Source organism: Brachycentrus maculatus, unplaced genomic scaffold (assembly GCF_059751285.1).
Source record: "Brachycentrus maculatus isolate JH-2025_06_01 unplaced genomic scaffold, ASM5975128v1 h1tg000197l, whole genome shotgun sequence".
Classification (NCBI taxonomy): Eukaryota; Metazoa; Arthropoda; class Insecta; order Trichoptera; family Brachycentridae; genus Brachycentrus; species Brachycentrus maculatus.
Window position 1 is genome coordinate 64,729 of NW_028280948.1, and position 13,663 is coordinate 78,391.

At 33.6% G+C, this 13,663-nt stretch overlaps 3 protein-coding genes across 5 annotated transcripts in view; 1 reads left to right on the forward strand and 2 right to left on the reverse strand.

Moving 5' to 3' along the window:
- Positions 1-132: 132 nt before the first annotated feature.
- Positions 133-3,180, reverse strand: Srp54 (splicing regulatory protein 54). Of its 2 annotated transcripts, none has more exons than XM_088263281.1 (4): positions 2,324-3,180; positions 1,916-2,076; positions 1,188-1,271; positions 133-1,099 (listed from the first exon to the last, which is right to left on the reverse strand). In XM_088263281.1, exons 1-4 carry the CDS (start codon positions 3,020-3,022, stop codon positions 406-408), a joined length of 1,638 nt encoding a protein of 545 aa, XP_088119407.1. In that variant the 5' UTR covers positions 3,023-3,180; the 3' UTR covers positions 133-405. The 2 variants fall into 2 exon arrangements, with proteins under 2 accessions (XP_088119407.1, XP_088119406.1); XM_088263280.1 differs by having other exon boundaries at positions 134-1,099; positions 1,188-1,319.
- A 120-nt stretch (positions 3,181-3,300) lies between these two features.
- On the forward strand, positions 3,301-9,675 carry LOC148307535 (lysM and putative peptidoglycan-binding domain-containing protein 3). Its single transcript, XM_088263282.1, has 3 exons — positions 3,301-3,437; positions 4,991-5,174; positions 5,522-9,675. Exons 1-3 carry the CDS (start codon positions 3,421-3,423, stop codon positions 6,095-6,097), a joined length of 777 nt encoding a protein of 258 aa, XP_088119408.1. The 5' UTR covers positions 3,301-3,420; the 3' UTR covers positions 6,098-9,675.
- A 317-nt stretch (positions 9,676-9,992) lies between these two features.
- HnRNP-K (Heterogeneous nuclear ribonucleoprotein K) overlaps positions 9,993-13,663 on the reverse strand; it is a 118,371-nt gene continuing 114,700 nt past the window's right edge. For both annotated transcript variants that reach the window (XM_088263253.1, XM_088263254.1), the window contains 2 exons: positions 13,288-13,457; positions 9,993-10,885 (listed from right to left, as the gene is read on the reverse strand). In XM_088263253.1, the coding sequence (XP_088119379.1) occupies positions 10,849-10,885; positions 13,288-13,457 (207 nt within the window). In that variant the 3' untranslated portion in view covers positions 9,993-10,848. The remainder of the gene's footprint in view (positions 10,886-13,287; positions 13,458-13,663) is intronic.

Genomic DNA, 13,663 nt, shown 5'->3' on the forward strand with positions numbered 1-13,663 from the left:
TTGATTCACGGCTTTCTTTCAGCTGGTGTGTTGTTATTATGTATTATGGTCCGTACTCCTTTAGGACTAATTTTGTTTTTATGATGAGGTCTATTCTGATTATCTTACAGGTTAATAAAGGAAAAAAATACACTTTTTCTATTGCAACAATTTATTGAAAGAGAGCAATTCAGCTACATATTAAAAAACAAGAATGTTTATACAGACTCCCGACTCTTCAACGGTAGTGCTTATTTTGAAATACAAACAATACAGAAAAGTATTTCACCGCCAATAATTACTGACTGAAGTACAAATAATTACATGGAAAATTAATTGTGTATAAATATTTACATAGAAAATATCTTAGTGCCATTAGTGTATAAAACAAGATTGATTTTTTTTCCATTAAAATATTTGTCAAGTTTAGGGAGAATTGGATATATCCATGTTATCGGGGGAGTCCTTAGTGCTGGTGGCAGCATCGGGAGAGTCGCTTCTCTCTTCCGATTTATGAGACGCTTTATCAGCTTCGAATCCTTGATCTTCTTCGTCGTAATTCCGCGCCACTTTTGGAACGTCTTCCTTCTTCTTGGAATCTTCAACGGGGGACTTGGATCTCCTCTTGGACACGCCTTTAGATCGGGATCTCTTGGACTCTCTGGACTTGGACCTCTTCCTGTCCCTGGACTTGGATCTCTTCCTGTCCCGAGAGCGACTCCTCTTCCTGTCTCGGGAGCGAGAGCGCTTCCTGTCGCGAGAGCGCGACCGCTTTCTGTCTCTGGATTTGGAGCGACGCTTCCCTCGGGACCGACTTCTCTTCCGGTCTCGGGACCTGGAACGCTTTCTATCCCTGGATTTGGAACGTTTCCTTTCGCGAGACTTCTTCTCCCTGGACCGAGATCGGCGTTTTTCTTTAACAGGCTCTGCAGAAGTCGATCTCTTTTTTTCGACGGACATTTCTTTATCGGGAGTCTTCTTTTTTTCATCTTTCTTCCTATCTTTCTCCCTTTCTTTATCTTTATCTTTATCCCTGTTTCTGGAGCGATCGCGTTTAGATGATTTCGAGCTCTTTCCGCGAGATCTCGACCTGCTGCGACGTCTTCGAGAACGAGACCTGCTGGATTTAGAAAACCGAATCAGATGTCGTAATACTTATAGAAAACGTATTGAAAATACTAGTTTAAGAATTTACGAGGTTGACAAACCTGGAACGGTGGCGGTTGCGACGTCTGGAGCGGGAACGGGAGCGCCGGGAGCGCTGCCGGGAGCGGGAGCGAGAGCGTCGAGATCTGTGATGCGAATGAGAACGACGATGTGAATGCGAGCGAGACCTCGTCCTGTAATATATACTGGAGATGTAGTCATGTTAGGTTTCATAGTATACATATTATACGACTTATAAATTTGCTTCCTTTTTTTCATAAAGTAGCTATCATTCGATGTTTAATCTATTGAATGGCATATAAGATTAGGACTATCTAGGTTGTTGTACGCTAGGATGTTGTCCGTCTCCGTAGTGTAATGAGCAAAACTCACGGCTACCGTTCCGGAGGTCCCGGGTTCGACTCACAGGGGGGTCAAATAAATATAAGTGTTTTTTTCAATCTAATATATATTCAATATTACCCTGGACTGGTACCTGAAGCGGAGGGCTGATCACCTTTTCTTCATGTGTCTGATAAAGATAACACTGCGTTTATATGATGCAGTGCCCTATGCACTATTGAGGTGCTGATAAGGGTTTAAAGAAGTAGAGTGTATAACCACAACTCGACTCTTATTTCAATTTAAAAGCCTCAGTTTAAATATCTATTGCGCGTGATTTTAAAGTACTGTCGCAAATGTTGAATTTACTTTTACATAGATACAAGTGTTCGCGAACAAGATAAAACCAATCGGTGGTTACAAATAGATGAATTGAACCAAAAGATACCTTCTCTTATCCTTGGAGAGCATTCCGATGACGGGATCGATGGCGGCAGAGATGAGGTTCTGAGCTTCCTTCACTCGACACATGGCTTCCTCGATCTCCCGCTGAGCTGCTTCGTTACTCTTAGTCTGGGGTTTGGATATGGCCTGTGTTGCATGGTGCAGCTAGAAGCATTCAAAATAATTAATTTCGTAAGCAAAAATTGTACGTAAGAATCGGCATATTTTATTTGGTAAACAGCACAAAAACAAATCTTATAAATAAAGAATCCATGCAAAATAATCTCAAGGCAAAAACACGTCAAAGATGGCAGAAAACTGCATCGTTGACAATCTAGTTTTAAATGGTTTTAATGCTGAATATAAGTTTAATTAAATCTGATGCCACAAAAGTATTTTGAACATAACAAACCTTTAATGTGTGACCTTCAATTTGCGTGCCGTTCAATTTAAGGCCTTTAATTATACTCTCCTGTTCAGAGAACTCGACGAGAGCATAGCGCAGTTTATCGGAATCCCTGTCGCAAAAACGCAAATATTTGACCTGTCCAGCCGCGCCAAAGTAGTCGATTAATTGCTGGCTCGTGATAGTAGACGGAACATCAATTACGAGTATCGTGCGGCGGATTTCTTCAATTTTCCGTGAGTCGTAAGCGGCGGGCAACGGAGGATAATTCGGCAACCCGTTTGCTACTAGCCGAGGGTCGTTAGTTTGGATAACTTGATTTGGAGGGACCCCTTCCAGAGTATTCACGACTTCTGGCGGGAGACGGGGCTCGGCCGGATTTAAACCGGGAACCAGAGTCCCATTGCTGGACATTTCCAACGCTTTGTGCTCATCGGGAATTTCGCCGGACTGAACAGGAATGACAATCAGAGCTCGGTCTATAAACACGGTGTTCGTCATGTGCTGCGCTATTCCCACCGTGGACGCCTCGTAATACTTCACATAACATATCCTGGACTGAACTGGACACGATACGTCGCGTATTGTCGGATAAAGCCGGATATCATCTATCTTTCCCAAATATCCAAAGAGCGTTTGCATTTGATCTTTCGTAGCTTGGGGGGCGATGTTGGTTACCTGAATAACCCGAGTGTTCGCCACCATTTTGACGCGATTTATAACTTAACAAAACGTAAAAAATCTAGAACACTACATTTTTATCCCAAAACGCTTTTATATATTCGAATCAAGCATTGACATGAGTTTATTAACCAACGCAATGTCACAATCGCGACGAGCCGGCAACGAACATTGTCAAAGATAAAAAAAATTATAGAAACAAAAACGCTCATATTTTGTCTATAAATGCGCTCCATAGAAAGATGAGCCATGTTCAATAATTGAATCAAATCCTCATTGAATATAATTTACAATTTGTCGAATCGTGGTGTTTTTCTATGGTTTCATTTGCGTTTCGTTGACATATGTCAAAATATGTCCTACGTGTAGAACAAAGTTCTAATAAGTAGTAAACATTCACATAAAATATTATCCTGATTACGATGAAGCCAAAATCAAGGTGTGTGTTTATTTTAAATAACAAATTTCTGGTATTTCGGCATGTTTGCCATTATAAAGTTTGCGATATTTTTTCTTCAAAATTAGCTTCTTAATAAAACTAGTAAATAAGTTCTTTAATAAAACTATGACCACGTTTATTTCTAGTATTTTAGTATACACTTCTTTTGTTTTGTTTGAACCTTCAGTAGAATCAAATTTTATCTTGAAATGTTTTTTGTTCTTTTTGTAATTTATAGCTCAAGGCTAAATTGTGGTGTTACAAAGAATAAATATAATCATTTTATTTTTTAATTGATAACATCACCATTTATACAACCTATATCTGTTTAACCTTTTTATTTTAGTAATTTATACTTTATAATGACCACTGTCCCCATTTTGGTGATAGCGCCTTCGTTTTTGACTTACCCCCGAATCTGAGATCTTTTAAAAATTCTGGAGTTTTCATTTAAACTCAAGACCCACCTTTTCCGGATTTCTTATCCAGAGTAACCAGATTAAATCAAAATTTTCACTTTCACTTACTAGACTTTGACTACATTGTGTAACTATCTGGATGTGAATTGTAAAGCGCCCTTAAGGCAATTTTTCACAAAAATGGTTCCATGTTAATTAGCCATTTTTATTATTCTCACTGCGTCACTATCTTGCACTTTCCACACATTTGTTAGACATTGATTTTCTAACTAACTAACCATCACACCGCTTTACCGCCTGCGGTAGGTATAACCTACCCCTGGGTAGGCAGAGAGAATAAAATGTCACACCACTCTGTCTTTACAAATATTCTTCGCCTCTTCTACGTTCATGCATATCCTCTTTTCCTTTTTCAACATTTTACATTCCAGACTTAGTCATTTCGACGTACCCTACTTAAAGTGCTCTAACTACAATTTTGACAATTTTGAGATATTTGCTGAATGTTATCAACTGACCGTTATCTACAAATATAAACAAACAAACAAAAAAATGCACTAATTGGTTCAGCAGTCACTTTGTGGTAAAATCTATCCATTTTTAATTAATGTTTTACTTAGTAAATACCACTATTTCTTAAAATCTACTGTGACACGTGTTTCGATGCATTCCACGAAAATGATGCGGAATGCATCGAAACACGTGTCACAGTAGATTTTAAGAAATAGTGGTATTTACTAAGTAAAACATTAATTAAAAATAAACAAAAAAATATTAAATAAATTACGCCTAGTTTTCAGGCGTATAAGACACTATCTACATCGAATTTTCGAAATGAACTGAACTCCTAAAACGCTAACTACTTAATTTTGATAAAGCATAAAGTTTTTAAATGATTTAATACATTATTTTATCATGTTTTTAAATGTATAATACTTGTTTGGAATTTCAGATAAAACCGTTAATTAAAAAAAAGAATACGTTGAAAAAATCTTCTAAGCTCTCTCCTGTAAAGTAACAGATTTGCAGATAGAGTACTTTACGTAGGGACCGTCGATTTCATTGTTTCGGTTATCTATTACCCTTTTTTAATATTTAAATCCATCTATATATTTTGGTATGTTTCACTTTCAGGATGAAGGCAAAGGGAAACGACAGTCCGGGTTACAACAGGGTTAGTTATAACAAGTACAGCGATGACAGTGAAGATGATGTTCTTCTTCCACTGAGGAAGGTTCACAAACCTCAACATTTTATCGAAGCAGAAATTAAAGAAGGCGATACTTTACAAGCTATTGCTCTACGGTTTAATTGTACGGTGAGTAAATTGCATTTGTTGATTATTTTCACTAATAATTATACATAGTTTTCATCCGCCTGGTAACTTGACACAGACTTTAGTTCCAAATTATTTTATTTTGGATAGAATTTGTATAAAAATACTCTTTGTATAAAAATAAATAAATAGACTTCTTTCATGTCGCAAAATTGTAATTTTGTAATTAGAGTAATGTAGCATATGTCAATGTAATGTTGTGAATTTGTAATTTATTTTTAATGACAACTATTATGAATAGTTTTGTTGTGCATTAGTCTTGATTCAAGATGGCATGATCCAAGATTTTTTCTAAATTTCTTTTACAAATTAATGTATCTCTATTTTAGGTGGCTACAATAATGAGAGCGAATAATATTTTAAGAGAAAATGAAATTTTCGCAAAGAGAGTATTGAAGATTCCCGTAGCTGCTTACTCTCTGTTAACTGAATCTCTTCCTATGGTGCACACTAGTGGAAACAGTTCCCCTACGAGGTGCGCCGACACCAAGCAGCCGGGATATTCCCAACCTGGTATTCCTCTACCTACAGATGCTCAACTCCAACAGAAATTAATAGTAGCCTCTGTGAATGCTTCCCAAATTAAGGTTCCAAAACTTGAGGGTAACAATCTTCCTAGTACAAGTACAGAATTAAGTCACACAGGTCTCAGTGATGTGCTTTTTGATCAACACACTCTAGTTAACGGCCAAACTACTCCTTTATTGATTGATCACAGACAACCACCGGAATCAGTGGAAACAGTTTTAATAAATGAGTTCACGTCGAAAGGAGCAGACTTTGGTATTAAATGGATACATTTATTAGCCTGTATTTTAATTTTGGCTTTTATTATCCCGTTAGTTTATGTAATATATGTTGCCGAACATCCTGAAAAGTATCACCATTACTACGAGCACCACTGACATTGGATAATCTATTATTTTAATTCTTGATAAGAAAATTATGTGGTTGTAAATATATATTTTTTACATATCTTAATGCCTATCATTAAGCATTGTTTAGTCACCGAAACAATGCTTGAAATGTTTATTTTTGTAACACATGTATGCATATTATTTTCATGATATTATCATCCTTTTGAAGCAAAAGTCATGGATAAATTAAATGTTAGAGATTTTGTATCTAAATATTACACCAAATATCTTAAGAATGTGGAATATTTTAGTTTGTTAATACAGGTTTACGATGATTTGAAGTGCCTTATATCTTATAATTATATCAAAAACTGTACATACCAAAAATATACTTATTCTTAATTTTTTTAATCAAATTTTGATTTCAATGGTAAAATCATAAAATTTTATCCAGACTTATGGGAATGAACTAACAAGTTCATCCAGTAATATGAATTGAATATGCTGAAACATTATTACATTGTATCTTCAATTTTAATTGTTTGAATGTGAGAAATTTGATGATTTAGAACTATTGGTCAGTATGTTGTGATTTCTTATAACATAAATAATTTAATATATTTTGTATATACATAGGAGGTATACACAGAGGTAACAAAACATGACGCTGGGTTTTACCCCCCTTTTAAAGAATGGTCAATAGGTCGGTGTATTGCCGGGCACCCAACGGAGAATGAATATGAACTGCTCTGTGCAATTTCAATTTTCCTAAATGGAAACATTCAGTGTCAGAGGACATCCCTCCAGATGGAGTCCATGTCTTTTACTTGCTCAGAATTATTTATATTTGCTTTGGAATGGGTACAAAGCTTCTCATGTACATAGTACACTATCTAATAATAGTAAACATATTGGTATTAGAATCACAAAAAATTACACGATGTGAACGATGAATGATAAGGAAAGTGTTTGCTCTCTTAGCATTGTTTTTTATTGTTTTATTTGCACTCATATTAGTCTCACTTCAAAATCACAATCGTTGGTCAAATTTTCACTACGAATTCTCACTATGCATTAGTTCAATACTCACGATTGACTAGCAGTTTGCTTCTAGCTTTGACTGGATTTTGACGCATCCCTGAATATCAATATACCCACAAAATAAATTGTATTTATTTTATAAATATTCTCTCATTCTTATGTTGATCTCAGGATTGTCTGCCATAACGTTCACTTTGTTTTCAATTTAAGAAAATATGCCCATTTATCACTTTCTTTGATGGAATTTAAAAAATGACTTTGTTCAATGCCGCACATGAACCTCCCATAACTGTTACTTATCTACATCATTCTTAAAAATCCCAGTGCACCAAAATACCTTGTTGAAAACTTATCTACTTCTCAGGAGAGAATTCCACCATTCCACTTACGCATCATTCTTCAATAATTTCTGCACAAACCAAGCAGCCAGACTATATAATGAATTACCTCTTCGTGTGAAAAATACAACCCTCCTGACTATCTTCGTAAAATTCCCAAAATAATGCAAACCCCAACTATCCATCATATGATCCCTTCCTTGGATTCTATCCCCTGACTCCTTTCCCATTCTTTATCCTGGTTCTCGTGCCTTCCTCTTATTACATCCCTTAACCTGAAATCATGAATTTATGTTGAATTTGTACAAGCACTATCTGCCCACTAATCCAATAACTTACAAAGGGAACGAACCTTGACCACTTGTGCTAATTTACTTTTGGTTGGTTTAAAGATATTGTTTTATTGCAATAAGCCTGCTGATGTGCACACCATTTGTATAAGTTCAATAAATAAATACTGTTCACTGAAAAATTTAACTGAAACAGTTTATCAACTCAAATGTACCAAGGTATAACACAATAAATTTTGTGATAATCGAATTGTTGGTAAAATGAAACATATAAATAAAAACGAAATATTATAAATCGCATTAAAGGTACTGTACCTTATCTATTAAATGACATGTAAATTAAAACAGTACAATTATCTTTATTGATAAACATGTGTATTTTCAATATTTTCAAGTTTAATTTTTAATAGTAAGTATTTTCAATAATGACTTTCTGCAAAATATTATTTCGAAATATTTAGATAATTCAATGGTTGGTGATGAGTTGTACCTAAAAAGATGATTGAATTTGTATTTTTATATTAAAAAGTATTTGATTTATACTTGCTTCTAGTAACTGAAATTGAGTTATAATATTGAAATTATTTTGTAAGTAATATAATTTTCCAAATTTGTATACCTTTGAAATAAATTTGTCTTTTTATTTCTGTTTAATTTAAAAACACTAAAAATTTATTTTCTATAAATCTGTTACTCTTTCAATGAAGTTTACAGTGCACTGAAAAATGGATGGAAATTTAGTGCTGTTTCATGTGTATCCTTGTTTAAGTGTTTAGTTTTATAAAAGTGTTAGTTTTCTTATCACTCACATAAAAAATTATCATATGCATGTTATAAATAATTATGTTTATGTGTACCATTGTTTAATTCTTAAGGAATAAATTTAATTTACGTAAAAAATTCATTATTTTGTGCATATTTGGTGGTAAATCACTACTGACAAATATTAATAAACCACATTGTAAGACTTATTTTTTTTTATCTGAGTGAATAAAATCATAGTATTAAAAACTACATACATATAAGTGTTGGAAAAAGTTACTTCAGTGACTATGAAATTTTCATAACTTTGTAGTAATTTCAATTTTATTTTATATTAAACCCTTATCAGCACCCGATGATGCATAATTTGTGCTTCAAGGCCAAGGTAATATTAAATAAATATTACAGTTCAGAAATCCCATATATTTATTTGAATACCCCTGGGAATCAAACCCCGAACCTAAATGTGTAGGTTGAGGAGGTAAAAAAATTCAATTGAATTGATGCATATTGAGAGAGCGCTTCTCGCAAGCAATTTTAATAATAGCAATTATTTATATACAGCCATTTTCGTAAACTACTACCTCAAGGGCGTTTCACTGTGATTAAATTGGGGAAAATATGTATAGATAAGATTTTGGTGTGTAATACTTGCACTGTAGTCTGCATTATGTAGTTTTTATTGAATTTTTAAAAAAACTCTTGTTCAAACCTATTTGCGAAATGTTGGGTGTTGTCTTCTTGGCTGTTGCGAATGCAGCTCTGATCATAATCAGTAATTATTGGGTAAAAGTGCCTTGTTGATTCTAAGTTCTTCAAATCTCGCTTACTGCATTTGATTTTCATCTCAGTAAATAACTTCGCTTTAGCTTTATTTTTTCAGTTCATTTTTGGTGTACACTAACAAATAAAATCTATTTGTGGCCGACCAATTTTATTATATATACAAATATTTAATCTAACCTTTGTAACTTTAAGCGCTATCAAATTATCTTCATGAATAGTAAAACTATTGGCTGTGACGTTTTATCTTTACTGGCAAAAAATCTCATACTATCGACCTTTGAATTCCGAAATTATAAAATTTTTGCATGTCAAAAATGAAGTCATATTTATTATACACTTTTACCTACGTAAGTATTAAGTTAGATGATAAGTCATTTTTAAAAAAAATAATAAAACTGATACATAATAATTTGTGTTTTTATTCTTAGTATGAATTCCAAAATCTTGACAATATATGTACAAAATAACTATTTGACTTAATTTCATTACTTTTTTACGCAATATAATAAAACTTTATGAAAACTTGAAATATAAGAGCTGACAAATTTTCCTTTTCTTGGTTTAATGAATATTCTTTTTCTTAATTATTAGTATTACAGTAGTAATTTTAATATGTATATTTGCACGGAATATGTCACCTTAATCCATATGCTGCGTTGGTGTCGGAATATTTGCAAAGATAACGGGATCCCAAGATAAGGTGTTCGGAGATAATAAAAGAAAATGTTGAATTATAATAACTCTTTATTCAAATGAATTAAGTTTACATTTAAATTCTTATAACTTCACATATACAAACCCGATAAGATACAAATGGCTCAAGTCACAATGAGAACCAAATAAAATACATTTACTTCCAAAAACATACAGAAATTTGATTAGCCACTCCGTAATGCCTCGTGTGTTAGTTAACTATTACAATTATAATTTTTGGTAGAGGTAAAGTAGTTTTAGTATAATTAATAAATGGTTAAACTTGACTACATTTGTACTCTTGTGGACTTTGCGGTCTAGTCCGATAGAACTCGGGCTGGTAATTACACTAATGGTTACCGTATAACTGAAAGTTCGGTCGTAATGCCCTGTAACCTGTAAAGTAAAACAATAAAGCTAAGCACCTCCTCCTCTGGTACAAGATAATCTAATGACTCGGTGAGGAATGTCGCTGCAAACTATACAAAATGGATACTCCCCCCCAAACTTGTAAATACCACTAAACTGTAAAAATGTGAATGTACAATGTACAGAACCAAAAATAACTAGACAGCTATCCCTGTTTACCAAAATGTATTAGTATTAACTTATGTACAGCTTCTTAAATACTTCCAAAACTCTAATTTGTGTGGTAAAGATTATTACAAATTGGTTCATAGCTCCTAGCAAAAAAAGGGGTTTTATTTTCACAACTCCAATATCTTTTTGAGTATAAGTCGAATTGTAATGCAGTTCTTTTTGTGCATTTCGGTATAGCAAAACAAGGTATTGAATATTGTTACTTTTGGTAATAAAACATTTCAGAAGTATCATTAGGCTTCAATAACAAAAAGTGATAAACTTATAACTATTTCCAATGGATTACTCTTCAATAATCATCCGCGCGACCGCTGCTCTCGTGAACACTAGAAAGAAACAAAAAACATTCATGAAATACAGAATAATTTAAGAATATCTGTTATGTAGATTTTTTTTACATATTATTTTGTTTCAGATAAAAACAATGAATATTAATAATATTATGATAATAAAATCACAGCATTTAATTTTTTATTGGCAGGTTTAAAAAGAGACTTTGTTAGTGATAAATTATAATGAGTAAAATGCATTATTAAAAAACCTGTTGGACTATGACTAAGGCAGTTTTTTTAATCACTTTACCAGAAATCTCAAAACAAGAATATTTACATGCAAAGTATTTGACATTTACTCTAAGGGCGTTTGTCCACTATACGGAATTTTACCACCCGGCACGTCAGTAAGCGTTTTGAAACGATGATTGGCCCAAGCCAATCCAAATTGACTTGTGCTTTTGTTCATCTTTCTTCGGATCGGAGCTCTTGATCGGTGCGTGAACACATTGCGCGTAAATTCGATCACGCAAAACTGTCGTAGTCGTTTTCATTTTTCAAAACCGGACTGCCGGACAGTATAATTCCAGGTAGTGGACAAGCGCCCTTAGTCTATCGGTTTTTCTTTATTCTAATTTAATATGTATTTTTACATTCCAATGACATGAGAATTGATTTGTATTATATTCACATGGAAATATCAGAAAATAGTTCTTGAAAATATCAGAAAATATCTTAGGTTTTTTTCACTCATGAAACAATATAACAGTTCATTATCAATAAGATTTAATTATTTAAAAAACACATTTCAAAGTAGTTAGAATTAATATTTATTAGACTTATTAAAAAAGCGTCCCAGGAGCCCAGAAGAGGTGGGCGGATGGCAGATGGCAGATGGTAGATGGTAGAGGTGGATGACGGAGTTGTTAGTGATGAAGCGTCCCCGAAGGAGGTGATGGCGGTGCCGGCCTTTGTAGGCAGACTAATGATTTTTTGTTAAATTAAAACAGAACAACAAAATCACTAGTCTTCCAAACAACGACCAGCGCTTGTTAGTCCACAGCGGCTATTCTTCTCCAACATCACAAGTTAATAGGAAACAGATAAGCATTTCAAAGTCACACATTCTTAAAAATTAATCGAGTCAAAATTCAAAATCTTTTTCTTACAAAATCAGTGAACAACCAATTTTTTTGGCTTTTTCTCTCCAAAGTAAATACCCGAAATAAGAAAACCCTTCCCTTTATTTTACTAAATAATTATTGAGTTTATTGGAAGTAAACAAATTAATCTTAAATAGAATATTAATTTGCGTAAGAGAACACATTATGCATGCGATAAATAGTACATTATTTTACATTTTAAAAAGGTTTTGTAACTAAACTGCATTAGGAATACATGTTTTTATTTATTATTTTTTATTTATATAAAAAAGAAATTATTACTGTTTTTTTAATTTACAAAAATACTTCAATTTCTGTGAGCTTAAGCGACTCATTATTAAAAATAGGCATCAAATTGTGGTAGAGTGGGTTTGAACCCAGAAACTCTGACTCAAGAGTCCGCGACACTAACCACGGGACCACAGCCCGACACAATTTGTAATAATCACAAGGCGGTTAAATTATTGACAGTTAATTCACAGGCTGAACAAAAGATGTAGCAGAAAACAACAAACAATTTAGAGGGTTTATTAGAAAGCAAAATTGAAATTCTTATATAAAATGAAGCTTTTCAATTCATATAATGATTAGTTATTATGGAATTGAAATTTTGTTTCTATTATCTAATACACATAAAGAACCACAGTTAGGATTAATGATGTAAAGATGATATTATTAAATATAAAGCACCCATAATGGTTCAGGTTAGTGTGACATGATGTTTGTGTGGTTTACCACACGAGGGAAAAGAATTGCATATAAGTTAGTTTTGCATGACAAAAAAGAATGAGTATTTAATTAAGACACAAATGTTTTTTTAAATTTAAGAATCAAAGTATTAGAGAATTAAAGAATCAAGTATTTTATAATTCTCATTATTAAATTTTGAAATAATAAAAATTCAAATGTTAAAATACATTTAAATTCATTCTGTCATAGTGAGAAAAAAAATACTTTACCATAAAAATGCATGTTTTAGCCAGTTATTACGAACATATCTGCACCCAATGGTGCATAGGGCACTACATTAGTTTTACATAGTATTAACTTAATTGTTAATTATATTAAAGCAAGGCGGATCAGTCCTGCGCTCCAGATCTAGATCTAGATCCAGATATAGGAGTAAAATAAATATTAAGGAATATGAATGACACAAGTGGAAAAGTTCGACATGAATGACATTACTGGAAATGAAGAAGGAAAGTGGGAAAAGATGGATAGCAGCAATGGCTAGCCCAATCGTAGAGTGATGTTATATAGTTCCAGGATGAGTAGAGTAGATTTGATGGTTACCTCTGTTGCAGTAGGTACTGCGCCATTTGAATCTGCTGCGGCTGTCCGGTGATGGTGATGATGCGGTCGTTGGCTCCGGGCAGCGGGCCGTCGATGGTGATGCCAGCTCCCGACTCCTGGCGGATCTTGCGGATGCGCGACCCCCCCTTGCCGATTATAGCTCCCGCCAACTGGAAACCGACCGTTGGCGGCATTATTACTATGTCTTTACCATTTATGTAATAAATGTTAAATCAAACAACGATTTTTTGAGTCTACTGAGTTGTATTTTATTATTAAAAAACACATAAAAATTTATTTTTTAACAATTGTTTCGCCTAGTTATGGCATTTTCAAACGAATGTGAAGATGAAATCAGTGTTTTATTTAACATTGA

Excerpts from the sequence above, each read along its gene's own strand:
- Srp54 (XM_088263280.1), bottom strand. The coding sequence starts at position 3,022 with ATGGTGGCGAACACTCGGGTTATTCAGGTAACCAACATCGCCCCCCAA. Across the intron at positions 2,077-2,323 it reads TTGAAGGTCACACATTAAAG|CTGCACCATGCAACACAGGC; the intron begins GTTTGTTATGTT and ends GAATGCTTCTAG. Across the intron at positions 1,320-1,915 it reads CTCTCCAAGGATAAGAGAAG|GACGAGGTCTCGCTCGCATT; the intron begins GTATCTTTTGGT and ends TATATATTACAG.
- LOC148307535 (XM_088263282.1), top strand. Across the intron at positions 5,175-5,521 it reads CTCTACGGTTTAATTGTACG|GTGGCTACAATAATGAGAGC; the intron begins GTGAGTAAATTG and ends TCTCTATTTTAG.